At 44.3% G+C, this 25,881-nt stretch overlaps 9 protein-coding genes and 1 non-coding gene across 10 annotated transcripts; 2 read left to right on the plus strand and 8 right to left on the minus strand.

Annotated features, from left to right (window-relative positions):
* Positions 1-422: 422 nt before the first annotated feature.
* Positions 423-511, plus strand: V2V93DRAFT_t11. The gene has a single exon. It is a non-coding gene; the product is annotated as a tRNA-Arg (tRNA).
* A 333-nt stretch (positions 512-844) lies between these two features.
* Positions 845-5,689, minus strand: V2V93DRAFT_320239 (uncharacterized protein; the record flags this gene model as incomplete). Its single annotated transcript, XM_066907309.1, has 4 exons — positions 845-1,191; positions 1,258-3,384; positions 3,440-5,234; positions 5,294-5,689. The coding sequence occupies 4 exons, from the start codon at positions 5,687-5,689 to the stop codon at positions 845-847; spliced, it is 4,665 nt and encodes a 1,554-aa protein (XP_066767969.1).
* A 2,336-nt stretch (positions 5,690-8,025) lies between these two features.
* Positions 8,026-9,185, minus strand: V2V93DRAFT_320410 (uncharacterized protein; the record flags this gene model as incomplete). Its single annotated transcript, XM_066907314.1, has 7 exons — positions 8,026-8,065; positions 8,142-8,286; positions 8,356-8,500; positions 8,565-8,648; positions 8,705-8,897; positions 8,970-9,090; positions 9,146-9,185. 7 exons carry the CDS (start codon positions 9,183-9,185, stop codon positions 8,026-8,028), a joined length of 768 nt encoding a protein of 255 aa, XP_066767970.1.
* Positions 9,186-9,526: 341 nt separating this feature from the next.
* V2V93DRAFT_364332 (uncharacterized protein) lies at positions 9,527-11,365 on the minus strand. Its single transcript, XM_066908823.1, has 5 exons — positions 10,761-11,365; positions 10,300-10,694; positions 10,096-10,240; positions 9,901-10,045; positions 9,527-9,839 (listed from the first exon to the last, which is right to left on the minus strand). Exons 1-5 carry the CDS (start codon positions 10,915-10,917, stop codon positions 9,800-9,802), a joined length of 882 nt encoding a protein of 293 aa, XP_066767971.1. The 5' UTR covers positions 10,918-11,365; the 3' UTR covers positions 9,527-9,799.
* A 137-nt stretch (positions 11,366-11,502) lies between these two features.
* On the minus strand, positions 11,503-12,937 carry V2V93DRAFT_364335 (uncharacterized protein). Its single transcript, XM_066908824.1, has one exon. The coding sequence runs from the start codon at positions 12,690-12,692 to the stop codon at positions 11,832-11,834; it is 861 nt and encodes a 286-aa protein (XP_066767972.1). The 5' UTR covers positions 12,693-12,937; the 3' UTR covers positions 11,503-11,831.
* Positions 12,938-13,598: 661 nt separating this feature from the next.
* V2V93DRAFT_342826 (uncharacterized protein) lies at positions 13,599-15,655 on the minus strand. The gene is made up of 4 exons (XM_066907838.1): positions 15,369-15,655; positions 15,204-15,264; positions 14,931-15,054; positions 13,599-14,869 (listed from the first exon to the last, which is right to left on the minus strand). The coding sequence occupies exons 1-4, from the start codon at positions 15,416-15,418 to the stop codon at positions 13,839-13,841; spliced, it is 1,266 nt and encodes a 421-aa protein (XP_066767973.1). The 5' UTR covers positions 15,419-15,655; the 3' UTR covers positions 13,599-13,838.
* V2V93DRAFT_364341 (uncharacterized protein) lies at positions 15,656-19,210 on the minus strand. Its single transcript, XM_066908825.1, has 3 exons — positions 17,080-19,210; positions 16,928-17,019; positions 15,656-16,862 (listed from the first exon to the last, which is right to left on the minus strand). The coding sequence occupies exons 1-3, from the start codon at positions 19,057-19,059 to the stop codon at positions 15,866-15,868; spliced, it is 3,069 nt and encodes a 1,022-aa protein (XP_066767974.1). The 5' UTR covers positions 19,060-19,210; the 3' UTR covers positions 15,656-15,865.
* Positions 19,211-19,322: 112 nt separating this feature from the next.
* V2V93DRAFT_121851 (glycosyl hydrolase family 61-domain-containing protein) lies at positions 19,323-20,859 on the minus strand. The gene has a single exon (XM_066906781.1). The coding sequence runs from the start codon at positions 20,707-20,709 to the stop codon at positions 19,489-19,491; it is 1,221 nt and encodes a 406-aa protein (XP_066767975.1). The 5' UTR covers positions 20,710-20,859; the 3' UTR covers positions 19,323-19,488.
* Positions 20,860-21,365: 506 nt separating this feature from the next.
* V2V93DRAFT_320661 (chromate transporter-domain-containing protein) lies at positions 21,366-23,148 on the minus strand (the record flags this gene model as incomplete). Its single annotated transcript, XM_066907331.1, has 3 exons — positions 21,366-21,910; positions 21,963-22,899; positions 23,029-23,148. The coding sequence occupies 3 exons, from the start codon at positions 23,146-23,148 to the stop codon at positions 21,366-21,368; spliced, it is 1,602 nt and encodes a 533-aa protein (XP_066767976.1).
* Positions 23,149-23,393: 245 nt separating this feature from the next.
* V2V93DRAFT_364348 (Tht1-like nuclear fusion protein-domain-containing protein) lies at positions 23,394-25,847 on the plus strand. Its single transcript, XM_066908826.1, has 6 exons — positions 23,394-24,221; positions 24,272-24,585; positions 24,645-24,863; positions 24,922-25,282; positions 25,339-25,558; positions 25,615-25,847. Exons 1-6 carry the CDS (start codon positions 23,657-23,659, stop codon positions 25,670-25,672), a joined length of 1,737 nt encoding a protein of 578 aa, XP_066767977.1. The 5' UTR covers positions 23,394-23,656; the 3' UTR covers positions 25,673-25,847.
* The last annotated feature ends 34 nt before the right edge of the window (positions 25,848-25,881 follow it).

Here is a 25,881-nt window from a genome sequence, read left to right on the forward strand (position 1 = left end):
GTAATATCCGCTTCAAATAGACTTTTGGTCAATACCCATTTCAAATTCAAATGGAACCAAAACAAACAATCCAGTGCCCTTTCAAATGACTGATTGATCTACCGTTAGTTGGTTAGTTATATATCTGAGATGCCTACATGATTACAGATCTCTCTTCTCTAGCTAGTACCGTAATCTATATATATACAACCTCCACAAAATACCTTGCAACTGGTTGCTTGGGCCCGCCAGTCAGATCTCTACGTAAAAAAGCACCTCACACCACCGTCTCATTTCAGCACACAAGTTAAAAGCAGCCTCTTTCCAACCCGATTGCTCACCGACTCATTTAGACAACGTACAACATTCTGGGTTTTATTCTAATGAGGTCATACTACTCAACGCTTTATATAAGGCAGTTTCTCTTGGTAAGTTATTGCGATGGTGTTGTGGCGCAATGGTGAGCGCATCGGATTTCGGTTTACGAAATCAAATTTTCCGAAGGCTGCAGGTTCGAATCCTGTCAACATCGCTTTTTTTTTTTTTTACTCTCTTTCGCTATTGTTAAAAATTTAACCTTTTTCGGACAGACCGAAGAGCAGTTAGTCAGTATCTGATATTGCTAAAAAAGATAACATATTGCATTCATTTAACTATTACAACCAGTACACTGATGCAGAGAGACCAAAGCAAGAAAACCATACACTTGCTTGAAAAAAACCTACTAAAGAAAGCCACGCAATCACTAATGAGAACGACACGAAATACCCTTAAGAAATCAAACAAGAAACAAACAATAATAAAAATAATAAATAAAAATCGTATAGAGCGGTAATATGAATACTCTGGTTATTATTAAGTTCCCTTAAGACAGAAGGAATGCTCCGGATCCTTCTCGCACTGCCTTTGTCACTCTTTCAAGTAGTACTTCTTTCGAACTGTAATCCGGCATCTTGAAATAATTCACGCAAGTCATCACACTAGGTAAGTAGTCATTTGGAGAGTACGGTGGTTCACTAGGTTTGTGGACGATTGTAAATGTGGGTAGCAGCGCTTTAAATCCACCAATTGGTAGATTCGGACTGCCTGTTACAAACTGTAAAAATGCGCGACGCTCATCGAGTGTGAACTGCGACATCACTTCAAGTAAGTTCTGTACCGCCTTGCTACTCATCGTAAATCCATGATCTGCCTTTACCGAATCAAGAAGAGCTAAAACAAAAAAAAACTGTCAGCAAAAGATAGATAAAAGGGAATAAAATATATTCTTTAGCTTACTTTGTAAAGACCAATCTTCCTCTACCTGGCCACACAGAACAACCATCTCCTCCGGCGTGAATGCACTCATCGCTGCGAATGGAAAGACTGAAGAGAATCCTTCTCTGAATGCTTGAATCTGAGTCATAACTCCAGATCCCAATGTAGCATCCACGACAAGATTAAAATATTCATCAACAGTTTTCATAGTCACGTACTTATCCGCTCCACCTTCGACCAGCTCGTACTCTGGATATCCCGGCAACGTGAAATCAAGAGTCAAATCCTCGACTGACACATCGTCAATTTTGTACTCACGAAGAATGTCTTCTTTCTCTTCGTCTGTGATTGACGTGTCTGCCATAATTGCAGCTTTTACACTTGCAAAACGTTCAAGAAGTCTCAGTGAACTGGCAAGCTGCTCGTCAACCTCATCCATTCCTGCAAGAGATATGGATGAGACAGAATCATTTCTAGCGTCAAAAAACATGGAATTGAATTTGATATCCAGTAGTCGAGAATCAATCAGAGCGCGACCCACAAACTGCCCCAACACTTTAAACATCCGTATCGCATCCTTTCCATCAGCCGTGTTTAAATACTTTGTACTCATAGGCCTAGGATACAGACCATGCTTTCCAAATGCAAACGGACTTTGCGGATCAGACTCATTCTCGCGCCACATTTGAAGCTTCTTCTTTGCAAACTCCCTAGAAACAGTAGCGTAAAACTCCAGAGTTGGTCCAAGCCCTGTGCCAACTTCGTCAAAATACTCTACTTCAAGAACATTAGACGACGATCCGTACAGTTCCATCACACGTATCGCGCTTTGCAAAATCTGAGATCGTGAAATCCTGACTTTTTGTCTCATATTCCGAAGAACCGGACGGTGCGCGCGATTGTTAAAGTAATTCGAGCTACTATCATGACGATGAACACGATCGGCGTGCGATCGCCATTTGGTAAGGAATCGATAATGTCCAAACGACGTAGACTGAACAAACAATCGGCGAGTCTCAAACGGAAACAAAAACGGACAGTGCCGCGTCAAATCACGATTCCAATCAGGAACGCATGCACTTGCCACAACCAGTGGCTCCTCAAGTTGGCGGTTCAGCTTAGATGTCAATTTGCTGTTAATGAACTGAGTTATAGGCACAGCCACCAATTTGGCACTCTCACTATCAGTAAACAATTCCTTGATGCTTGAGTTCAATTTGTAGAGAATTCGAAGTAATTGTAAAATTGAGAACGTCATTTCATCATCCTTCAAAGATTCTGGAACTTCCGCGAAAGTTTCGCCATATTTGAGAGATCTCGACTTTGACGCGGGTGAGGGCCCGATAACCTTTCTGTATTTCAAGGTGCGCAAAGCATCATAAGAGCGTCTCAAGACTTTGGAATCTGCATGCTTGTCTTCCGGATACTTGTACAGTGCTCCCCAAATCATCATATCATGTGGAATAACCTTGTCGCCGATCCGGAACTCGATATGCCAGTCTTGAGGAGAAGACTGTAAGGCGGATGAGTACGACTGCTTTGGCGTTAAGGTTCCAGGTCGCGAAGAGGTTCCAGGTCGCGAAGAGCTTTCCGGAGTCTCGGCGGTACGATTAGTCGGAACCAGATGGGTAGCGACAGGAGACTCTGCACCAGGTTCTGTCGTCGCCACAATTGCATTAGATACATTTATAAAATCTTCAAGACGATTGACGACTGATTCACTAGTAGTGACTCCCTTATCGATATCTTCCAAACCCTCGGCTTTTGCTTTACCAGTCGTTTTTGTCGGTGTTGTCACAGCTGGGTTGGTGCGCGATGAGCCCTCTCCGGTCTCTACAACTTCCAGATCTTTCCGCTCGCTATCTTCACTATTGGGATCATTGGTAATAGCTTCAGCAGCAAATGTTGCAAACGACTCAAACGCGTTATTAAAGATACCTGATCCACCAAATCGGCTACGGCCAACGCCGGTAGGTGTACCCCAAAATTTATCTCCTAAGCGCGAGCGCAAGTAGTCGTCGAGCGTCTTCAAACTAGAGATCGCGGGAATAGAGACCGTCATCAGTGATCGAGTTGATTCGCTGTCGTCAGAGCACAGTTTCAAACGAATAGGTTCTGACATAGCCTCAATTGGATTTTCATTTGCATCTGCACAAACGGAGTTAGTTTATTATCAAAATAAATTCAATTATTCGCCTCTTACCAACATCATCACACGTGAACACCGTAAATTTCTCGGCGCGCATCAATGATTCCTGAAGCTTGCTAATCAACACGCAAAAAGGTGTAACGGATCTGTCTTTTGAGGTCATAAACACTTTCATGAACTTTTTTCTCGAGTCGAGAATTTCTTCGTCGCTTTCGCCCTCGCTCAGAAGCTTTAACAAAGCCTGAACAATACCGGAATGAAGTAGCTCATAACTTGAGGTGTTTGTCAGCACCTCGGTGTCGAGATGTAAGGCAAGCTTTTCAAGCGCATCAGTAAGATCACGACCGCCCTCGATATTGCTGGCTAGAGAGCGAAGTTCACTTAACTCAGACATGGCATCAATTCCTGACTTTGAATCGGGCTTGCAATACTTATCCAGGAAGCTCTGAGCAGAATTATGAATCCAGTTCTCCAAAGATGAGCGATAATTCAGAAAAACATGGCCGCGTGATGACTCACGATCTTTCAGCGAAGATAACGAAGGTCTTGATTTCTCCTCATTAGTTTCTCTCGTCTCTTCGTCGTCATCGTCGCCGTCATCGTCTTCATCGTCGTCATCGTCGTCATCGTCGTCATGGATTCGCCCGCCTTCATCGGCATCTTCATCATGGCCATAATCAGTATCCTCTTCATCATAAGGCTCTTCAATATCAACCTCGCCATCGGCATCTGTGCTTGGTATATCGTCTGCGCGAGCTCCGGATTCTGCAACTGTTGGAGTCGCAGAGCTGGAGAAATCTTTTGTCAATTTCTCAATTTCAGCGACAACTCCTTCACGCTCAAAGTGGCTACCGTAAATATCAGGTAGTCGCCGTCTTAGAGCTTCGGCAATTTGCAACCCAGAAACGATAACACTAGGTTGATCCCTCTGAGCAAGAATTGAAGCCAAAAGCGAAGAGAATTGAGCAGCCTTGAGACCCTCGAAAAGGATTTCTGTGTCGATGTTTAGAACCATCTTAAGCAAGCCAGTAACTACCTTCTGTCGGACATTTAATTCAATAGTGCACGAATAAACATCTAACAAGACTGGCAAGAAAATAATCACAAATTGCCGAACTTGCGGGCGACAAGTCTGAAGAATCTCAAGTCTCTTTGCGTTAATTTCGGGAGTCTGGTAACCAAGTGTATTCATGGTCTCTAAATAGTGCGGATGCTCAGCTAAATCTTGTTTCTGTATACCCGGTAAAAGCTCGCAAATGACATTGAGCGCCGTCAGCATCTGCTCCTTCGGGCAATGAATAACGGCCTGCATGATGAATATACCACTAATTTGATCATCGGGTTGAGAATCAGGAGGAGGACTAACACCAGTGAGAATCGTGTACAGAGTATCGACAATTCCCATCTTTAGCATTTTCGCAGTCAAATTGGGGGATGCCTTAGCGCAATACGACATTGCCTTCAGAAAATCGGGGACGACGGTCGCTCCGACGATATTATTGGGACCAGGAATCACCATATCCATTATCTTCTGCAATAATTCAGAGCTCACAAGTGCTTCGAGCTGGGTAGGATGATGCCTGAAGCTCTCAATGATATGAGCGACGCAAATACAGCCTTGTTCGACGACCTTGGGATCCGTACCCATGAGAACATTGAGAAGGATTGGCATAACGTCGCGCACGGTAGCAAAGCAATCTGCCGGGATATTTCTGCTGCAATTAGCAGCTATAGTAACTGCTGTACGCTGAATAGTAATGGCAAAGAAATCGAGGTGCATAAGGCAGGCAGACAGACCGCCTTCGCGTACAACAATGATCGGATAGTCAGCCGAAATCGACTGCAAAGTCTGGATGAATTAGTTAGTTAAGATGCCAGAGCAGAAAATAAGAAAATAAAATGCCATACAATGAGGGCTTGCTCAGCTAGGTCAATATATTCGATCTCCAGGAGCTTTCGGCACAGGATAGGGACTGCGCCATTATTGGCAACAGCTCTCGAACTTTGCGGTAATGCATCCATAATGTTTGTAAGACAGCGACAAGCAATCATGGGTGATTCTGGATCATCTGGCCCAAAAACCGGATTGGCTAGGATATCGACGAGCTCCCGTACAATATGGTCTATTGAGAAACCAGTAGACAAAGTGTCTTCGGTCAACATTATAATATAAATCGACAGCTCGCGAAGAGCTGCCATCCGTATATCAGGATTTTCATGTTGTTTGAGATTCGAGAAAAGCTCTTGAAATCGCACTGAAAGCTCAGACAACATTCCAGCCATTCCGAACATGGATCCTTCCATCTCGCGCGATATCAATGATCCAGGACCATCGCCACCAGAGCCCGACATGGTAAATGAATTAATGGACGATTCTTGATCTGAGTCTCCATCGTCCTCGTCCTCATCTTCATCATCATGCCCGTCGTCATCATCGTCGTCGCCGTCGTCAGCATGACTATCATTGCCAGAGGCCAGTCCAAATGTTTGATCATGGTCGTCATTGATTGCTCTTTCCTCCTCAAAATCTCCAATGTCTTCCTGGTCATCAAGACTGACATCAAGTCCTTGCATCAAGCTAACAGGAGTACGATGGGGAGTAGGCAAGAATCTACTCCTCTCACTAGTTTCGGCTGCTTCGGCGGCCATCGCCTCCCGGATGCGTTCCAGGTCCATCAGCTCTTCCTCAAGGTCGTGATGGTTTCGGGCGCGCCGTCCACCACTCGATGCAGGTGATCCATTATTTCTGCCCTTGCCACTATTTGATCCTCGGGAGGAACCTTGCGTTGACGGCTTCGGCATACTTCTAGTCGGTGGCAATTTAGTTGCTTTATTCTTATTACCGGTAGTTGCCACTAATTCGGCGTTTTTCTTCGTTGTAGAGTCCGAAGATCGGCGAGATCGCTTAGAAATGGGTAAATCTGAAGACTCTTTGGGACTAGCAGATAAGTCTGGAGATAAATCAAGCAAGCTGGCGATCCTTGGTAGCGAGCGTTTGCGTTTCGATGGCGCTGATAAAGATTGACGTTCGAATTGTCGACCGGCTGTGCGAGACCTTAGATGCGCAATAAAATGTTAATATTACCTTAATAGTGTATGTCAGAAGTTTAGTTAGAAATGAATACCTTGTAGACTGTGATGGAGAACCGGAAGAGGCCGCGTCGGCTTTCAAAGATTTTGATTTTGATGAAGAAGATGAACGGTTAGTCTTCGTAGACGTAGATGGAACAGGTGCCGAATCAGAAGAATTAAACAGGTTCTTGCGGCGGAGCCGACTGTCGGATTGAGATGACTCCTTTTGCGATGCTGCTGCGTCTGTCGATTCCAGTGCAGGGTCTTTGGTTGACGATCCGATAGATGCCGAAAAGTTTGAAACGATGGAAGAAGTAGAGAATGGATCTGGGGTCAGTCTAGTGGTGTGCTTGTTTATCCGAGATCTGGTGTCCATAAGATGATCTGGAGTCCGTATGGTATGGTGTCTATGCGGCAGGCGACACTGCGGAAGCAAGGAAAAGCTTGACTGGTGACTTTTTTGGATAATTTCAAGAAATCACAGCCAGGCAAATGTTATTCTCTCATGCCTTCATGGGCTCCGATTGCAAAACAAATGAAGAGAAAACCAGCAGAAGTTGCTGAGAAGGAAGCTGGAATCGGAGAACGTACTGGAATGCGCTTGTAGTGAGGTTAGCGGCGCACCGGGAACTGCTATCTGAGTTGCAGAGAAAAGGGCAACCGGAGGAATATTGCCAGGCAACTTACCTCAGTGAATTTTCAAGTGATAATATATAACTGATGCCAGAAGCAGGCGATGGATATCGGGGAAAGTGCACAGTGAAAGGAGCGGGCGCGGAGCTATGGAGATTGTGAATGGGGTGGGTAAGGTGACGGATCCGTCTGTGCTGTCTACAGCTAGCCAAGTTAGACAGTCTAATTGCTAGTTTTCAGTTCAACACAGTTTCAATTAGAGCAAGTTTTACCTTTGCAAAAAATAAGCGGGAGAAGAAAGTGTTTAATCCTTGTATTTTCCTAATCAATATCTACCTACTAGTCTGTTGAGCAAGGAGTGTGACGGGTTTTTAAAAGCTGGCAGGCACAGAGAGCCAACCTTCCTAGACGACGCCTCACGCATGCGTCATAATGATATTGATTATACGCGCTAAGGAGAAAGATAGCATACCAATTGACGAAAATTCTGCACGAGGAAGTAGTGGTCTACTTGGTTTCAAAATATATATGACAATTAGAGTACTTTAATATCTAGGAGAGTAATTGCAATGCTGAAAAGCAGAACTAATTTAGTGCGTCTAATTTAAGACGAAGACTAATTTAGAACTCCGGCACGTTCACATATGTAATCACGTGATTCTGTGAGTTATTCTCAAGCAATTATGCGACCTGAGCCGACCAACCATCGCATTTCAGAGTATACAGTCTTTTATATTTACAATATACGATCACAAACATAATGGATAGCGATCACGATTGTAACCATTGTTTGATGCCGACTCTCTTACCTACGGATGATAAGAACTGGAAATACCTTCATTTTCAACTGCGTTCCTTGGGACGATTATACTGAAGAGCTAGTAACTAAGTAAATCTATTAACGATCCCCTGACACCGACAAAAAAGTGCACCGTTTAGGCCTTCAAGTAAGGGCTTAGGATCTCAGAATCAAACCTATTCAAAAAAATCAATTGTAAGCAACTTTCACATCCCACTATATCCTCATATATTATTGCAGAAAATCACTTACTGATGGTAGTGTCCGCTAAGCTCCATGGGGCCCTTGACGAGAAGATTTGAGATCACGGTAGCAGGACCAAGAGTTGACGCTATGGTCCCATCTTCCTTCACCTTTGTAAGGTATTCGTGATGGCTTTCCATCATTCGCTCTCCATCTGCAGAATTTATATATTAGCCACGCCAGCTACTGATTTAGCAGACATCTAATGAAAATGGACTCCTACGCTTTTCACGGATCTCCTTTTGCATGTCAGAATCCATTACACCAGGATCAACCGAAATAGAAAAGATATCGGGCTCCTCAACAGCAAGAGTTGCGGCAAGGTGGTTCACGCAGGCCTTTGAGCTACCATAAGCTTCCCAGGCATACTACAATCGTTCAACCTGTTAGAATTTTTTCTGTTTGTTTGCATAGTGAGATAATATAACTCACATAGTGCTCCTCGTGCGAAGCAATGGACGAAACAAACACAACATGACCCTTTGTCTTTCGGAGATAAGGAATAGCGGCTTTCATCTATGATGATCATTAGCATCTCTAACTCCGCATGAATACAACCATCAATGGCGTACCGTGACAAGATTAGAGAAGAAGTTAATGTCAAAAAGCTTCTTAAACTCATCAATATTAAGAGTAGCGACAGAAGCAACTGGGGCAATGACGGCAGCGTTAAACACGATTCCGTCTAGTTTTCCGTATTTCGCAACCGCAGCCTCGACAGCTTTTTCACCAGTAGTATAGTCTGCAAGATCACCAGTAACAACTCTAAATCAAAAATTTAACGTTAACAATATTCGTACAATTACTATAAATTGTTTGAAAGAATTGCGAACTAACTCGACTTGGCCGGGGAATTTCTCTGCAAGTTCCTTCATACCAGCCTCTGTTCGCGCGACAACAACGACATTAGCCAAGATGGGAGCAGCAAGAAGTAACTCGGCAACGTTCTTCCCAAGACCTAATTGACCAGATTAGTTCTTGAAAGGTGAGCTGTGTAATTTCAGGATACGGACCCCGTGAGGCACCGGTAACAACGTAAACAGGAGCAGTCATTACGATCTATAGCAGACAAGCAATTAGCACGCCGAAATTGGTAGATAGCCGTAGTTAGGCTGCTTATCTATATTATATAGTAAATCCCTTACCAATTGACTTTGTTGTATTGTGATGTAAAACGTACAAAGCAAAGTACGAAAGAGCTCTATGTTGGAGCTTGGGAGACGGCACGAGATTTCCTGATATCGACAAGAACTCCGGCCAGAAGCCTATCGGCTAATCTCCAAACTCAAAGTTGCCAAGTACTTCAACAATCGTCAAATATACTTTGAAATACCCAATGTCAACTGTATCAGTGTATCAGTTTAATATAAACAATCCTACTAATCAAATACCCGAAAGTTTTCAAGACTGGTTCATATTTCAGATATAAATGCAACAATAATTCTATTTTGATTACGGACCTGAGGTAGCGCTCTGGAAACATTATCTTTTATAATGATCATAATTACATATTTAGGCTCCGCATCTTGAATATAAAGATTTATATATTTATCTCCCTAGATTTACCGGGGGTTTTTTTTTTTGCAAATATAATTGCGTAGAAATAATTCGGCTAGAATACGCGATCAATTTACAAATCATTGGTCTGCTGGTTAGAGAGCCACTGTTTATTTGTCAACGAACTCCGCCAACTTCTCGTCCGAAAATCTGAGAAATACAGTTAGTTTACAAAGCCGATTAAACAACAAACCAGCAAAAATAGACACACCTCAAAGTCTTTCCGCTTAATTCCTTGGGCGCCTTTAGCAACAAATTGATAGCGACACCACCGGGAAGGGAAGGAGGCGACAAAGCGTTGTCAGTTTTCAAGCTCAGGAAACGTTCATGCTCACTCGGCTTCATCTCAGTACCATCTGATACCTATTAGAATGATAAAAATATGCTAAAAAAAAGTAAAACGTACGAGTCTCGCGGAGAGCGATTTGCATGTTGGTGTCCATGACACCAGGGTCAAGAGAGAAAGTGAAGATGTCAGGTTCTTCAGCGGCAAGGGTAGCAGCCAAATGATCGGTCGCCGCTTTCGACGAGCCATAGGCACCCCATCCATACTGTTAGATTAACGGTAAGCAAATAGAAGAGGCAATGATCGTACAAGTAGTGATCTTACAAAGTAGTGATGCGAGGCACCGGATGAGACAAAGATAACTTTTCCCTTTGATGCCTTCAAATGAGGAATAGCCTCTCTCAAAGCTGGTAGCATCGAAAAGAAGTTGATGTCGTACAACTTTTTCCACGCAGCCGAATCAGCCTTTGCGACAGCCGAGATGGGATCGAGAATTGCAGCGTTGAAGACAATACCATCGAGCGCGCCAAATTTCGAGATGGCGAGCTTGACAGCGTCAACGTTCGTCTCATCCTTTGAGATATCGCCAGACAAGTACGCGACTTGGCCAGGAAATTCATCGGCAAATGCCTTCAAGGGCTCGGCTGTCCGAGCAACCAGAACTACTTTGGCGGAAATAGGAGCGGAGAGCAGCTTGCGGGCCATAGCGGCTCCCATACCTAGAAAGAAAATTCACCAATTAAGATAAACGCCTTTTTTAACATAAAAATAAATACAATTCATACCTCGGGAGGCACCAGTGACTATGACAACAGGCATTCCTAAAAGATTGGTTATAAAAGTGATCGATGTCAGATCCTGTTGATATCCGCATAACTCTATCGCGAGAGATTTCTCGGAAATTCGACGAATCTGCACAAGACCCTTAAAGAGATGTATCATTCCTGTTACACAAGACCCTTAAATTATGATAAATGAGCCGCATGCACGTCAACTCTAAATCTTATTAGGGTTTAACATTATCAGATCTGGCAGTAGAAGTACAAGAGCCTGCTGATGGTAAGCGAAAAGCCGTCTTCGGAGACTACTGCAGCGCCAAACTGGCAACGTATGCCGTGAGACTGGGCGCGCAGGCCGATGCCACTTCCAGTCACTTTCCAAATCAAAACTTCCGTCTGCGATTCCTGCACCATTTATGTGAAACATCATGACAGAAGGCGGCTGCGTCTGGAAACCAGATTTGGGTGCGGTATTTTTAAAGGACTCATCTAGCGTCTGCACCGTCCCTGCGATGCGAAACGAGCCGCGCGAATGAAAGAAGCTTGTTTGTTTTTGGCAGCCTTAATCAGACGAGAAAATTTTCACTACCGTATTTGCACTTCTACGTCAGATTTTTGATGCAAGAAAAAGATGAGTTTGATGACAGTGGAATAGGTTTATTTAGTCTACATTTTTCAATACCTGTCGGCTGGCCGATCCGCCGCAAACACGAAGGGCACCCAAATGGTTGGGGAAGTCGCGCCAGGACACGTGTTTTAACAGCTTATATTATAGGAGATCATTTGATGTATGCGTAAACACTACTATTAATTAATCGGGCATGAAACCTCCGTTCACATAGAAAATATACGATAAAAAGAATACAAAAACCAGCGCAGTCCGATAACCCAAATCACAAACATGTAAGAAAAAAGATCCGAAAATAAAATATACAAGAAAAAAAGTGACATATGCAGAAGACAAAAACCGTGCAGCAAAGTAGCAAGCAACCCAAAGACTCTAATTCCTTTCAAAACAAACCGGTTTGAAAGCAAACTCAATTAACACCTTCAAAACGTGTATCTTTTCTACCTTAATCACAAGGTGGTGTATCCACCATCGATGCGGATGTCACTGCCAGTGCAGAAGGATCCAGCGTCGGAGGCGAGCCAGAGAGCAGCTCCAGCAAGCTCCTGAGGCTGACCAAGACGGCCCATGGGGGTGCGACTCTTCCACTCGCCAAAGAGAGCGCTCTCGTAAGCGGTATTGAGAGGAGTGTCCATGTAACCCGGAGAGATGGAGTTGCAGCGGATGCGGTGTTGAGCCCACTCGGCAGAAAGGGACTTCATGAGGTGGATGACACCGGCTTTGGAAGCGTTGTATGCCGACTGAGGCTGAGGCCAGTTAACAATAGATCCAGACATAGAGCCGATAAAGATGATGGATCCACCGTTTGCACCAGCAATCATGTGCTTGCCGGCAGCCTGAGCGCAGACAAAGGAGCCATTGAGATTGATGTCAATAACGCGACGGAACTTGGCAGGCGAGTAGTCTTCCGCGTGGACAAGATCGGCGACACCAGCCGAGCAGACGAGGATATCGATTTTGCCAAACTCACGGACGACCGAGTCCATGGCGTCCTGGACGGCAACCTCGTCGCGGACATCGAGGCGGTAAAAATGCGCTTTGACGCCAAACTCAGAAGAGAGCTGCTCGCAGGCCGAATCGCCAAGATCGGTCTGGAGGTCGAGGATCGCGATGCCAGAAAGACCAGCACCGCAGAGACCTTCGGCCATGGAGAATCCAAGACCGCGGGCGCCACCGGTGACGACTGCAATTTTACCGTCAAGGCGGAAACTGTCGAGGATGCTGCGCTTCGCGGGGGCAGCGACAGGAGCCTGACTGCAGACGTCGAGGAATGGAATGACGGCCTCTGCTACTTGAGGAACAGCGGCCATTGAGAAAAGCAAGCGAGAGTATTTACGCGTATGATTATGATAGGAGATACTGAAAGAAAAAAAGGACTGCGGCAGGGTATTTATATTTGGTGTGGTCTGGCGAGGGCATGGGCTTTTGTGGGGTGTGCTTCCGATTCGGGCAGCCCAGATGCGACGCGGCTCGGCCGGGCGCGTGACAGCGCAGAGCCAGAAACAAGTGTTTGCCACTGCGAGTGCGCAGATTTGAGCACGAATGGCTAGTAAAAGATGATCATAATATACTCAGAAAGAGATGCTTATTCTATTTGTGTACTTTTCTGTACAAATTTACCTGGAAGCAGAGGAAATAGTAGAGCACAATGACTTCAGGGCAAAGAACTGCGGCGGATGAGATTTTCCGAAGACCCTGAGCAACTAACTCTGCCCTTTTTTTGGCATACGCAAAATCGCCACTCGCCAGCAAAATTTAGTTTGCGTTTGAGTTACTGGCCAGGCTCAAATGGATTATTGTTACCAAATAAATGTCGCGAGACAAGTGTTTTGTACCCGAGAGAGAAACATGGCTTTCTATTCTTGGTTTTGTTTTCGTTTTTGTTTGTTTTTGTAATTTATTGTCTTTTGACTCAGAAGCGCCGCACTGTGACTATTGCTTCTGTGGTCATTCATACACCACAGATTGTAGATATACCTTCGTTTGCTCGTAAGATCTTGGCCGCAATGCATAGTAACCTGCTGCAGCTGCAGCGAAGTGGTCAGGTATGGGGTGATGGTGATGCTATCGAGTGGCTGGTTCATCAGACCGTTTGTTGCCTCCATTATCCTCCTCATCATCTTCCTCCTCATCACTTCCACGTGAGCCGCCTCGACTCGGCAAACTCAACCAGTGCGGCGCTAACCCAGCCCCGTATTTACCTACAGTCACTTTTATTACAGTAAAAATCAATTTATTTTTCCAAATTCAATGAAGCATAAACAAAGTCGCGGCGCGCATATCAATCAGTCACCTTCTCCGGCAACAACAAAGTTCGCTTTAGTTTACATCATCACACTCGCTTCCTGCTTTCGGCATCCAGAAAACAACTAAATCATCAGCACAACAATTCCATATTCGCACTACTCAACGCAGCCCATATCATATTTCGTCCTTACTTCACATTCCCTGTCTACTTACACTAGCTCAACGTAGTTGGCTGGGAAAATACCCTCCTTACCATCTTTGCGTCCAGTCCACCAGTCATCCTTCGAATCGCTCTTTTTTGTGATCGTAATCATGTCGCCCTTGCGGAAATTCAAGTCTCCGCCCTCTTCGCCTTCAAATGTGTACAGCGCAACCGCCTGCGTGCCGCGTGGTCTCGCAGGCCGCCCCGCACCACTGTCTCCCCTCGCACGTCGTCCACTACTGACATCGCCGACGCCGTAATCTGGCTTTGGCGCTGTCGGACGATGAGGGCGGTCGCTATATGTCGATTCAAAATTTCGGCGGTTTCCAGAGCTACCCGAGCTTTCCCGATCATATACGTCATCTTGCCACGTCGACCTACGCCCACCATTAGAACGCTGCGGCCGCCGTCTTTGTGCGTAGTCATCTACCTCCTCATCGTCGTATCTATCTTCCTCCTCATCATATCTACGTCGACTGCCTCCATAGCTTCCACTGCGCGATCGCGAGCCAGAGCCATATCGTCTATCGCCCGAATCAATCGAGGAATCGTCATCATCGTCGCCAAATTCCGGAATGTCATTGTAAATATCATCGTCAAAGACAGATTGGAAATTACCTCTAAACACTCGCGAGTCCAACACTCGCAACAACGGATCAGCAGCGGGAGGTGGATCGACCGTTCCTGAGAGCAACTGCTTGGCAGTCACTGATCCGCCATAAAACTTACGGTTAGCATCGCGACGCTCAATAAGCGCAGAGCCTTCAAGCGAGACGCCAGCAAATAGACCACGAGTTTTTGAGTACGAAAACACAGCAGCAACAGATTTGAGTGATGCAGTTCCACCGGCCTCGGCATTGCGTCCAATAGGTCCCGCAGCTACAGAAATGTTTCCACCTAGCGTGATCGAGCCCAACTGAGCAAATGATTCGACCGCAGACCGAGTGTTCAAAATCATGACAAAGTCAGTAAGTTCGGCACCAATTTGACCACCAACTCCGGCACCTGCTGTAACAATTGCGGAAGGAGCAGACCAGGCTAGATGATTCAAGGTCAGAATACATGTCAGAGAGTCACAGCGATACTAAATTATGCTTACTTCCGTCAGGTAACTTTGAAATTACAATGCCTGATCCTGCACGACCAGAAAACAAGAATCCCGCTTTAAGAACAGTAAGAATGGCGAGACCCTTAGCATTTGCAAGTACTGAAGGGGGGATGACCTATAATATACATCCGCGTCAGCCATCTCTCCTTTTGATGTCTCCCCGACATCTTGGTCCTCTAGATTTTGAGATCTCTGTAGTTGGGAAAAAATTCCCGCCAAATTACACAAATTAAGCAGATCTTTTAAACCATGGAAAATACATACCACATCCATGCCAAGAACCTGGTTGGGCTTGATAAATGAAGAAAGAATCCTTGCAGCTTTCCTATTGCAAACAGCGTCAGCAATCGCATTTCAAAAGTCGCAAATCTTATTGCAAAAGCATCGAAAATAGAGCAACAGTTAGAAGAATATATTACAATAACTTACTTGCACTCGCTTTTTAAGCTGCTGGGAATAGGACTATTGATTCCCACCATTGCGAACAAGACAAAGCTGATCGATTAGAATTGAAGCGATTCAATAAATGCACAATATAAAATAACTACGAATAAGGACACACAAAGTACAACTTAAAAGAACAGAGGTGCTCGCAGGTTGGTGTCAAAATAAAGAACGAATCGATAGAAACGACAGTATAGAGAAAACGTCTCGGCTTCCCGGCCACCCGCGTGAAGGAGGAGGTGGCGGGGAGGCTGCGCAACAGACTCGGCAAAAGCATATACCCTTACCCTTAAACTATAGAAGATGTTCACGTGTTTTATGCCTTGTAAGTTATACTAACGGCCTTGTCAATCTTCGTTGTTGGTGCTATGCATATCAGGGCGAGATTTACGGCAGCTGGCAACTCAATACCTTATATTTGACCCACCTTATGTTAAATTCAAACCTGTATATGAGGTTCGACTGCTTAATCGTACAAGTTTTCAGACAAAGTCAAGTCCAAAATCATCAATATCGGGTTCAAATCCACCATCTTCGTCTCCATCATCTTTGTCAGACACATATTCAACTCTTTCATCATTATCTCCGGCGAAAAATCCACCTCCGTCCTCTTCGTCATCGACGAAAAATCCACCGCCTTCATCATATTTCTCGGGTAAATTATCTGCAGCATCTGTATCAAGTATGAACCCCCCTGCTTCTTTTTCTGCTCCTTCTGTCTTTTCGGTATATGAAGATTCAATCTGTGCCTTGATTTTCTCCTCTTGTTCCATATGACGAAAGGCAGGATTCTGCGCAACGCGCTCTCTCACTCTTAAAGCAATCAGATACTTCCTCCATCTCCTTAACGCTTCGGCTTGCTTCTTCTGATCCTGTTCGAATTCTAACTGTTCTTGTTGAGCCCTATATACCGCTAAAACTACCTCTTCATATTCTTTAGCAACAACTATACCATCTAATCGCGGCGTAGCTTTTCGATGCAAGAAATCGAATCCTCCAACTGCATCAGCATAGTCTATGCCCAGAACTTTAACCGCATTAAGAATTCCGCGCTGCTGAAGATGCACAGCGCCTTTCGGAACCATAGTAGGTACAAAAATATCCAAATTGCCATAATCATTTCTTGGAACTTTTCCGTCAATAACAGGAGGAGGTACATATAAGTCAGTTTGGAAATCAGCATACAGCGCAACTTCATCATCCTCTTCTTCCCCTGCGTCATTTTCATAATCACTGTCGAGTAGCGACGATCGAGATTTCGGTAAAGCACGTCTTTTGATGTGTTTTAGAGGTTGCTCACCAACTTTGACTACTCGTCCAATCTTGTAACATTGTGTTGCCGACCGAAGAGTTTGTACGTCACGGCGACGATAAATAGGTTCAGTCTCGCTGTTCTTGCTGCGGCCAACGGCAATGGTGCCGCATGGGACTTTAGGATATATTATTTCATTCTGACGAAGATGCCGTTCAAGAGCATAGCTAAAACCAGGCAAAGAATTAGATTTCGGATATTATTGGTAGTTAATTTTGAAGGAAAGACGTACACTGGATGACCGCGAAAATCTTGAATGTTGTTTGGAATATCTTCAGAAAGTTCCTTTTTCATTAGAGCAGCGTCTTCCATTTGATCAATACTCTATACAAGTAGTAAGCATCACACCCACGTAAGAGAGGATAATGCGTTATTTGAACTTACCGTGATGTAGCCAGATTGAAAATCTCTTAGCATCTGGTCGTACCATATCTGCCAGATAGGTTCATTTGTAATTCTCAATTTACGCGTTTTCGCGTTATAATACTGCGCGTATCTTCTAGTCACATCTTTTGCATTGCCTGCTTGATCAAACGCAATCACATACGACAAAACATTCCTCGTCTCTGATTGCGGCGGTTCGAATTTGCTCTTTGACCGCGGAATTTCGACAAGTTTTAGAACCATAGGATCTACTGAAACCCACTGCAGCCCAGCTTCGTCCCATGCTTCGACCCAAAACACTGGATAAGGCGTCTCGTCAAGAGTCGCCGATTCGTAGTCTGCTGTAATGTACGCCATTGTCGGAGTGCTCATTCGCGGTTTTCTTAAACGCACTGGCGGTCGTTTGCGCTGCGAAGTTGATGATGACTCATCTGCATCACTGCTCTTGTCGCCACTTGTCGTGATTGCTCTTGAGGCACGGCTTGATTTTGGGGTTGTGCCTCTGCTCGCAAATGTAAATGGCAACGGCTGAAGAGAAAACACCAGACGGGTCCGAACTCTGAGAGATCGTAAAAGTGCACAGAATCCTTGCGCGCCCAAATCACGAGATCCCTCGAGACGACCTAGAGAGCGTCGAAAATCAGGGAGATCCATAGCAGGTTCAGTGTCTTTTTCTTTCTTCATTGTTTCTATTTCTTCCCATGCTCTGCGACGCATACCTTTGTATATAATGTGGTATCTTTTATTCCAAAATTCCATCAAATGCCGTAATCCGTCCAAGAACTTGCGTGTGCGTTGGACTACCGGAAGAGTGGGGTCAGGCTTCAACTCATCCTCAATATTACTAGGAACAAATTTCGAAAGATTTTCTTTTGTAGACGCATCGTTGCACCATCGACTTCTAATTGACCCATGGCAAACCAGACAAATCAAATGAATCAAATGCACGACAATCCTCTGTTCTCTCTCTTCTCGTGTGATTGGTGGTTTTTTCCGTTTATTCTTCGGCGGCAGTGACTCTCCTATAGTGAATTCAACAGCTTTTGGCTCCTGCGTAGGTCCTGTTATAGACTGCCCAGATTTGGCGTCAGCATTCGCAGCGCCTATATCCACATTCTCCCACTCCATATCATCATCATCGTTTGAGTCTTCACTCTCCATCCTATCTTCATCGGCAGTCCCATCAAATTCGCTCTTATTTACAGTTTCAGCCGTACTAGATTTGGTGATGCCGCCATTGTCAGAATCTGATGACATGCCAGCGAAATAGCTCGCCAGATAAGCTGCACTTTCACTCGAAATTGGCGCCATACGAGTTGCTTGATTTGAAGCACTATCAGACATCTCAGCATCAGGGTCTAGATCTATTACTTTTTCTTTGCCTTTTCCAATTCCGCTCCAGCTTGGTGTTGCTTCGACTTTTTTAGTTATTCGGTGACTATGCGGAGATCGAGATGCGTCTCGTTTGCGGCTCCTGCGGTGCGGAGTATTCTCTGATTCGCTGCCACTAAATTCATCTTTGATAACTTCATTCACCATTTGAATGTATTCGGTAGGTACTTTGGCTTTGGCATTTGCTTTTGTTTTCGATTTCGACGGCGTTTTTGAACTTGCGCTTGACGGCGTGAGAGACTTCGTAGTTCCGCCGTTCCTTTTTCGTTTAGACGACGACATTGTGTCGAAGTTTGCAACTTCTCGTCCCTTTTCCACTGTAAGCTTCTGATCACCGCTACCAGTGCTGGATGAAATTGAGATCGCCGAAAGTGTATCACTTGCTATAGACAACACATCAAAGATCTCCTCCTCCTCAATTTCCTGCCTATTGTTACTATCTTTAGACAGCACCCGTTTGTAAAGCAACGACGATGCAGAAGATGGCGAGCTCGCTCGTCGCGGGCTTGCAGATCGTTGAGTGCGTGTGTTGGACGAGTCACTCGAAGACAATTTGGTGGTGGGCGGTTGCGCTTTGCGCTTCACCATTCAATTCACCCTGAACAAAAAAACAGACGCCTTGAAAATATCTACCTGCTGCAGATCAATCGGATAGTGATGACAAGAAAGAAATCAAGGTGATAATGTCTTTTAGAGAAAGCTATGTTGTCGTCGGTTAGTAATCATTTTTAAGGTTTTTATAAATTGACGATGAGAGTGCTTTCGTGTAATCTTCGCGCGTCATCGATGATTTGTAACGCGTTAAGTAATTAGTCATAGCGCTGTATTCTTATTTTTCTTGTCAATTTTAAGAAACGAACTGCGCTACAAGTATATAATGAAAATTAACAATATTTGTTGTAAATCATCAGTAATATTCCTACAAAGCCGTCGACGAATGCTAAAAATACATGGTCTCGAATCACTAATGCAATTCAACAACAGTGCGTGAGTAATTCCTACGCCCTCTTCATCTACTTAAGAGCAATTCATACTATCGTCCATAAACCAATAATTATCCGGACGTTCCGGCAGTGGATGCGACGACGATAATTGAGTACACTGAGCCAATCCTGTCATACTTTCACGAACCTCAATCGTTGTCACCAGGGTTCTCAGCTGCTCGACTACTGCTACCGAGGTACTCGTGACCGTAGCTATTTCATAGGAAGTAGAAGTCACGGTGGTAAGATCCCAGACCGTAGTCGTGATAACTTCAATAGCTTTTTTAGTTGATGTAGCTTGATCGGCTGGGGACATCGATAGTGAACTGCTTTCTACAACTGGCGTCACTGCAGCAATTGTAGAATAGGTTGAAGATACGGTAGATCTATTAGACGTATGCTCTGCAGCCAATGAAGTTCTCGTCACTGTTCTTGTCAGCATCGTTTTAGACGGAACGACGATGCTTTTCTCGGATTCTGAAATCTTCAAAGCTGAAGAAGTATATTCTTTTGACGCTGTCGATGAAGATCCAGCGCTATATACTGATGGTCCAGGAATTACATATGACGGCACACCATTGTAAATGTCTATCAATATTCCAGGATCACTCGAATGATATGCACCCGGTATAGATACACCGACAGGTTCGGCTGATCCTTTCCCCGTTATTAGAAGATTCGTACACATTGGATAAAATTCGGCTCCATTCTTTTCATATGCACGATGTAAGGCAAGAATCTCATGGCGTAATATGTAATACCCAGGGTGAATATCCGATGGAATCGTTACTGTCCATGAGTTGTTAGCGGCCATGAGTTCTTGCGCCGCCCATACACCGGTTTTAACATTATACCCCTTCTGATTGATTTTGAAATAGGAAAGCGCAGAAGGATCGGATATCTCAGAACACGGAGAGTCGCCACAACTGGCTAGGTACGTCATAACTGGACCCACATGATCATAAGGCCAGGTTGTCCAATAAAATGTGATCTGCTTACCAGCGGCTGCTGTCGCAGTGAGAGCTGCTGGTTTAGCGTCAAGATTGCACGTAAGTGCATTTGAGCTGACGTTTCGTACCGGGGTATATCCACCGTCAAAAAACGACCAGACAATCCTTTTAGGGATTGGCGTGTCGTATGGATCGCTGAAGACCAGCGAGCTTGTATACCATCTGCCATCTATAACTATATTTTGGACCATTCCATGTCCAGAAACGTAGCATACTAGCAGAAGCAAGTGTAAAATAGAGAGCATGTTCGATTGATCAGACACTAGAAGAGCCGAAAAATATTCACTGATGTGAATTCGGCGCCGTTTAAACACATGTACCCATAATTTAAATATAAGGTGGTATAGCAGTTCATCGTGCCATTTATAACGTCAAAGAGAGATGGATATAAAGGAGTGTGCCGTAGCACATTATAAACCGAGATCTTAAGATTCATCAGTCAAAGCGTCCTCTATGCGATGATCTAAATCGTCGAAAAAAAAATGTCTTGAAGTAGATTGCATTCTGCGGTTTCAAATGTAAAAATCTATACCTCTCCTTGCAAGATGCGGAGCCTGATACAGCGGGAAATGAAAATGATTGTCTCCAAAATGCAGGGTAATCTATTTGAAATTGAAGGGCAGGAATTGCTTGACAATGTAACCAGATGTTTTCGATATATTAACCACCACCCGCAGCCGCACATTCCTCAATACCTCAGCTGACATCCTCGATATTTATTTGAACATAAAAGTATCAAAACTTGGCTGATATTGCTGATTAAATCAGGCTTAGAATTATTTGAACGCCTTCTGATACAATATACATGCGACAATCCCTAACCAAAGCTGAACCCAATAACTTGGTTATTTGACTGCCCGGTCTCCACCACAGCCGCAATTGGCATTGGATCAGAGCAAGCTTAAGAACTAGAGACTACTAGCCACCATAGTATACCCATCAATCCGCCAATCAGAATCGAAATAGGAGCGGGAACATTGTATCCGTGACCACCCAGAAAAGCGACGGCAGCGCAGACGACCCACCATGGGTCATTTCCCAAACTAACTCCATCTTGCCATTCTTGTGATAAATAGCCAGACTCCCAAATACGGTAGATGGCAGTCCAAACAAGTCCTACGGCGGAAGCATTGACTCCTCGGAGAACACTGAGAACCATGGGATATCGACGTAGTTTGTTCCAAAAAGTGAACATACCACCGGCCACTAGCATTCCGGGTGCATACATGGCAATGAACGACACTACAGCACCAGCTACAAAGGAAGACCCATAATTATGATAGGTTAATGCACCGAGATAAATCGCAAAGTTGAAATTGGGGCCAGGAAAGGCTTGAATAAGAGCAAGACCGATGATAAAATCACGTGAAGTGACCCAGCCTTCTGAGACGATATATTCGCGCAGCAGAGGAATAACGACGGGTCCCCCGCCAAATATAATCGTACCTAAAATTTATAAGAAATCACGCTGAATATTGCATAAAAATGGTGGGCTTACCGGCTAGATATAAATTGGCAAATAGCTGGAACGTGACTGGCAACTCTTTAGCTGTCGCACGGACTACCATCACTGCGATAAACGAGAGTAAAAAGGCAACAACGATACCAATGCCTAGCCAGATAGGATATTTCTTCTCCTCTTCTTGAGGCTCAGGTCCTAGAACAGAGCGGATATTACTCGCATCGAGTCCTCCTCCACTTTCAGAGGCTGCGGCTCCCGTAAGCTCTGTAGTACCGTTGCCATCTTGATCGTATCGTGTATTCACGCGCCTAGAGGTAGCTGCAGTGTTATCACCAGCTGAGCGAATTCTAGCACTCCCAGAAGGTCCATCGCGATAAGACTCCGGCAGCCAGATGCTGTCATCTTCCATATCTTGAAGTTCAACTACCTCGGCTTGCTCTTGATCCTCCGAGCCCCTTCCTCGCAAGAATATTTGGAGTTTTACTGCATTTCGCGCCCACCAACGTTGAATAAATCGTAGGTCGTAGATCAAGGCGATGAAACCGCCGATACCCATCAAAGTCGGGAAATACCACAGAGCAGTGTAGCAAATACCAGCACCCCCTCCCAAAAAAATCAGCACCATGCTCAGCTTGTCGGTAGTTGCTTTGTTTGATAGGCTGATCCCCGCAACCAAGATCACGCCTACAATTGCAGCATTTAACCCGCTCAGTAGCGCATACACCGGCGCCGGTAAAGTGTCTCCAATTTGCCCGACGCCGATGGAGAGAATAAACATTGCAATTGCTCCAGGAAGCGACCAATAAAAAAATGATACCAAGGCCGGTATTAAGGATGTGTGGAGAAGAGTGATGATGAATAATAATTTGGTAGACGCAGAGCCGGGCAGCGCCTGAGCGAGGGCAAATAACTCCTGATATGTCGATTCGCTCAGCCATTCATACTTTTCGACAAAAATTCGGTCAAACTGCAGCTATACGTTAAATACGTTCAACGAAAAGCCAAAGGGAAGCGAAGAATCATTACGTTTTCAAATCTGAGGATATTAGTTAGAAATTGTGATTTCGACGGTGAAAACACACATCATGACTGCTCACTGTACTACAGGCCCACCAAATGATGTAATACCCATATACCATTGTTTTTTAGTTACTTCTATTATCTGTTCTCGTAAACCGGCAGGACCTAAGTGAGAAATGTTTGAGAGAAGAAACCGAGACATCCTCGAGGGAGCTACAACGACAATATTAGCATCTGGAATATCATTAAAAACTAATTACTGGTAGTCCACAAGCTGGAATTTCACATACCAGCGGAATCCGCAGAAATAGACCATGTTCTTGGTGTTTCTGACATCTCTTGGTCTGCCGATAGGAAAAATTTACGAGCTGTATTGTCGGGAAAAATCAAGCCGCACGCTAATGCCATGAGAGATGTACGCGTTAGTCTAGGGTGGCATGTGAGTGACTGTGGACTAGACAATAAATCTTGATTAGGAACCAAGTCAGAGCAGCCATGTTTGCCTCTGGAAATTCTGAGCGCCGGATGAGAGCTATTCTGAAGAGCTGATACTGATTCAGCCTACTGGATCGAAGCTGGCTGTGATCTACGGCGCGTTGTTGCACAGAGCAAGCCAGGCGTAGCGAAGCTATACCCTACCTAATTACTTCTGTTGTTTCTGTTTCTTCTGTATGATTGACTAAAGTATTGAAGTTATACCAAGCCTTCAAATGTTGCTGTTATTTGATGTGTATTTAGCTCTATTACTTGGTGTATGCCATAGTGCTGCTGCTCTCAGATTTCACTTCAGGACGACAAATCAGACACCACTCGACGATGAGCTTGAAATAGCAGAGCTGTCATCCAGCGGAACTTATAACATTGATGATTCCGTCATATCAATGCTGGACTCATTTTCTCCTTGCTTTATGAGCCGTGGAGATTCAGCCGACTGGTCTCGCTCAGCTGAAGAGTTTGCCGGTGTCTTTACAAAGTTATGCGAGCTCGCACCTCCACCATCTTGCTTTAGAAATATGCTTTTATCGGTCTTAAAGTCCTGTGAAACGCTTACAACTGAAGAACGAGTAAATCATGCGGTGAAGTTAACACTGTGCGAGTTAGCCGCGGCCCATATTACAGCTCCGCAGACTTGCACACTTGATATCCTTATCGGTCAAAATCGCCGCGCATGCCTGAAAGATTTGGAAAGTTCTCCACAGTTTTGGACTTCTTTTAGTGGGAACTTTCGCTCGATTGCGACAATTTGCTTGGCAGAAAGAAAAAATCATGAGAAAGGTAAGATTTCTCAAATTGAATTTTCTCGCTCCAAGTCTGACTTTTCACAGAAGAAATCATTCGCCTGCACCAAAACATTACGGAAATACAGGTTTATCTACTTGATATTTTGCGAAATAAGATGTCAGAGATGGATATTGCAAATAGTACGATATCCGACGCAGTGTCGTCTTGGTCTGGTATTATTGCAGGTCTTGAAGCAAAAACCGTATCTTTGAGTGCTTCGTTCTCGGAGGCTTCTACAAAAACGACCGATATGATGAGTGAAAAAATCAGAGATCTGCGTGAATCTGTTGAGCAGGAAATATTTAAGATGCGAGATTTAAAATTTCTCACATCTTCAGTTATGAAGCAACTAAAGACGGTAAGCTGTTTCGATATTACATCGTGGTTTGAACTTGAGCTAAATGTTGTATCAAATAGGACTCTTCGAGTCTTGCTGAATTATCCGGTCAGACTCAGAAATCAATGAGGCAAGCATATAAATACTCAGAGTTGCAATCGGAAAAATTGGCAGCCGAATTTGCAGCCTTTTCTGAACATCTTATGAAGAATCAGTCGGCAATCAGAGATATTGTTCTGTCTCTATCACAGGAGCTAGCCATTGCAGGTCGTCAGTCGTCATCACTAGCTGAAATAAATGTGAGATCTTTCGTCTGCCGCCGTTTTAAATGATAATTCTAATAGATGCAAATTGTAGCACGATCTAGAAATGATGAAACTTGCAGAGGCTGATCGTCTTCGGATGATGTCTGTTGAAAGTAGATCTGTGCTAGAAAACATGCGAGGAAATGTATTTCTGGTTCATGAGGTTGCTGATACGTTAAGAGTACTACAATCTTCAACTGACGGCGATATCCTACGAATAACAGAGCAAACGGAGATTGCCAGTGAGAATCTAAAGAGTTCTTTCTTGAAACTTGAGGAGACTGTCAGTCGCTTTGGTGCAGATATAGCAAAAGCAGAGGATAAGATTCTTGGTATACGATCGTTGGAGCGCACTAGCTCGCTTATGCTTCTAGCCTTGTTGGTAGCGAGCAGAAATCGCTTAGTCACATTGAGTACAGTACATTTCTTGCTAATTTGTTTTGCCATTATTTATTAATATACCAAATAGTCCTTGCTACGCTGCTAATCGCATCCACGATTACGACAAGGCAGGCACTCCTCGATCGGGCACGCCTTTGGGCAGCAAATCTTCATTTTCAAAATATTCACTCTGCAGTGTTACTGAAAAATTTCCCTTATTTTGCATCGGCTGTTGCTGCTCTTATCGCTGTTTTCGTGCTCTTGGCAAATATGCTTTGGACATCTCGTAAACGCCGCAGATTGATAAGGTTAGAGATAAATGTATTGAATTCAAGATGGTTACGCTAATAGATTTTGTTAATAGAACTCGAGATGGATATTACGTAAAAGTTAAGCAAGAGCCAGATGACGATTACTGGTGACAAAATTTGCTATGCCTGCTTATTCGCTGTCACTAGCAGCAATGGCACTTTGGCGCCTCTTTGCTATGCTCTTGTTTTGACACATTCTATAATCCGAGAATTTAGCTTTTTGTGTTATGATTAAACGTCTATGTACAACTTTAGTGAAAATAGAACTCTGCGCTTTAAATTTGAGTTCAGACTCTTCGGCTCTTCTTTCACATCTCCAA

The sequence above is a fragment of the Kockiozyma suomiensis genome (assembly GCF_038497685.1).
Source record: "Kockiozyma suomiensis strain NRRL Y-17356 unplaced genomic scaffold V2V93scaffold_2, whole genome shotgun sequence".
Lineage (NCBI taxonomy): Eukaryota > Fungi > Ascomycota > Lipomycetes > Lipomycetales > Lipomycetaceae > Kockiozyma > Kockiozyma suomiensis.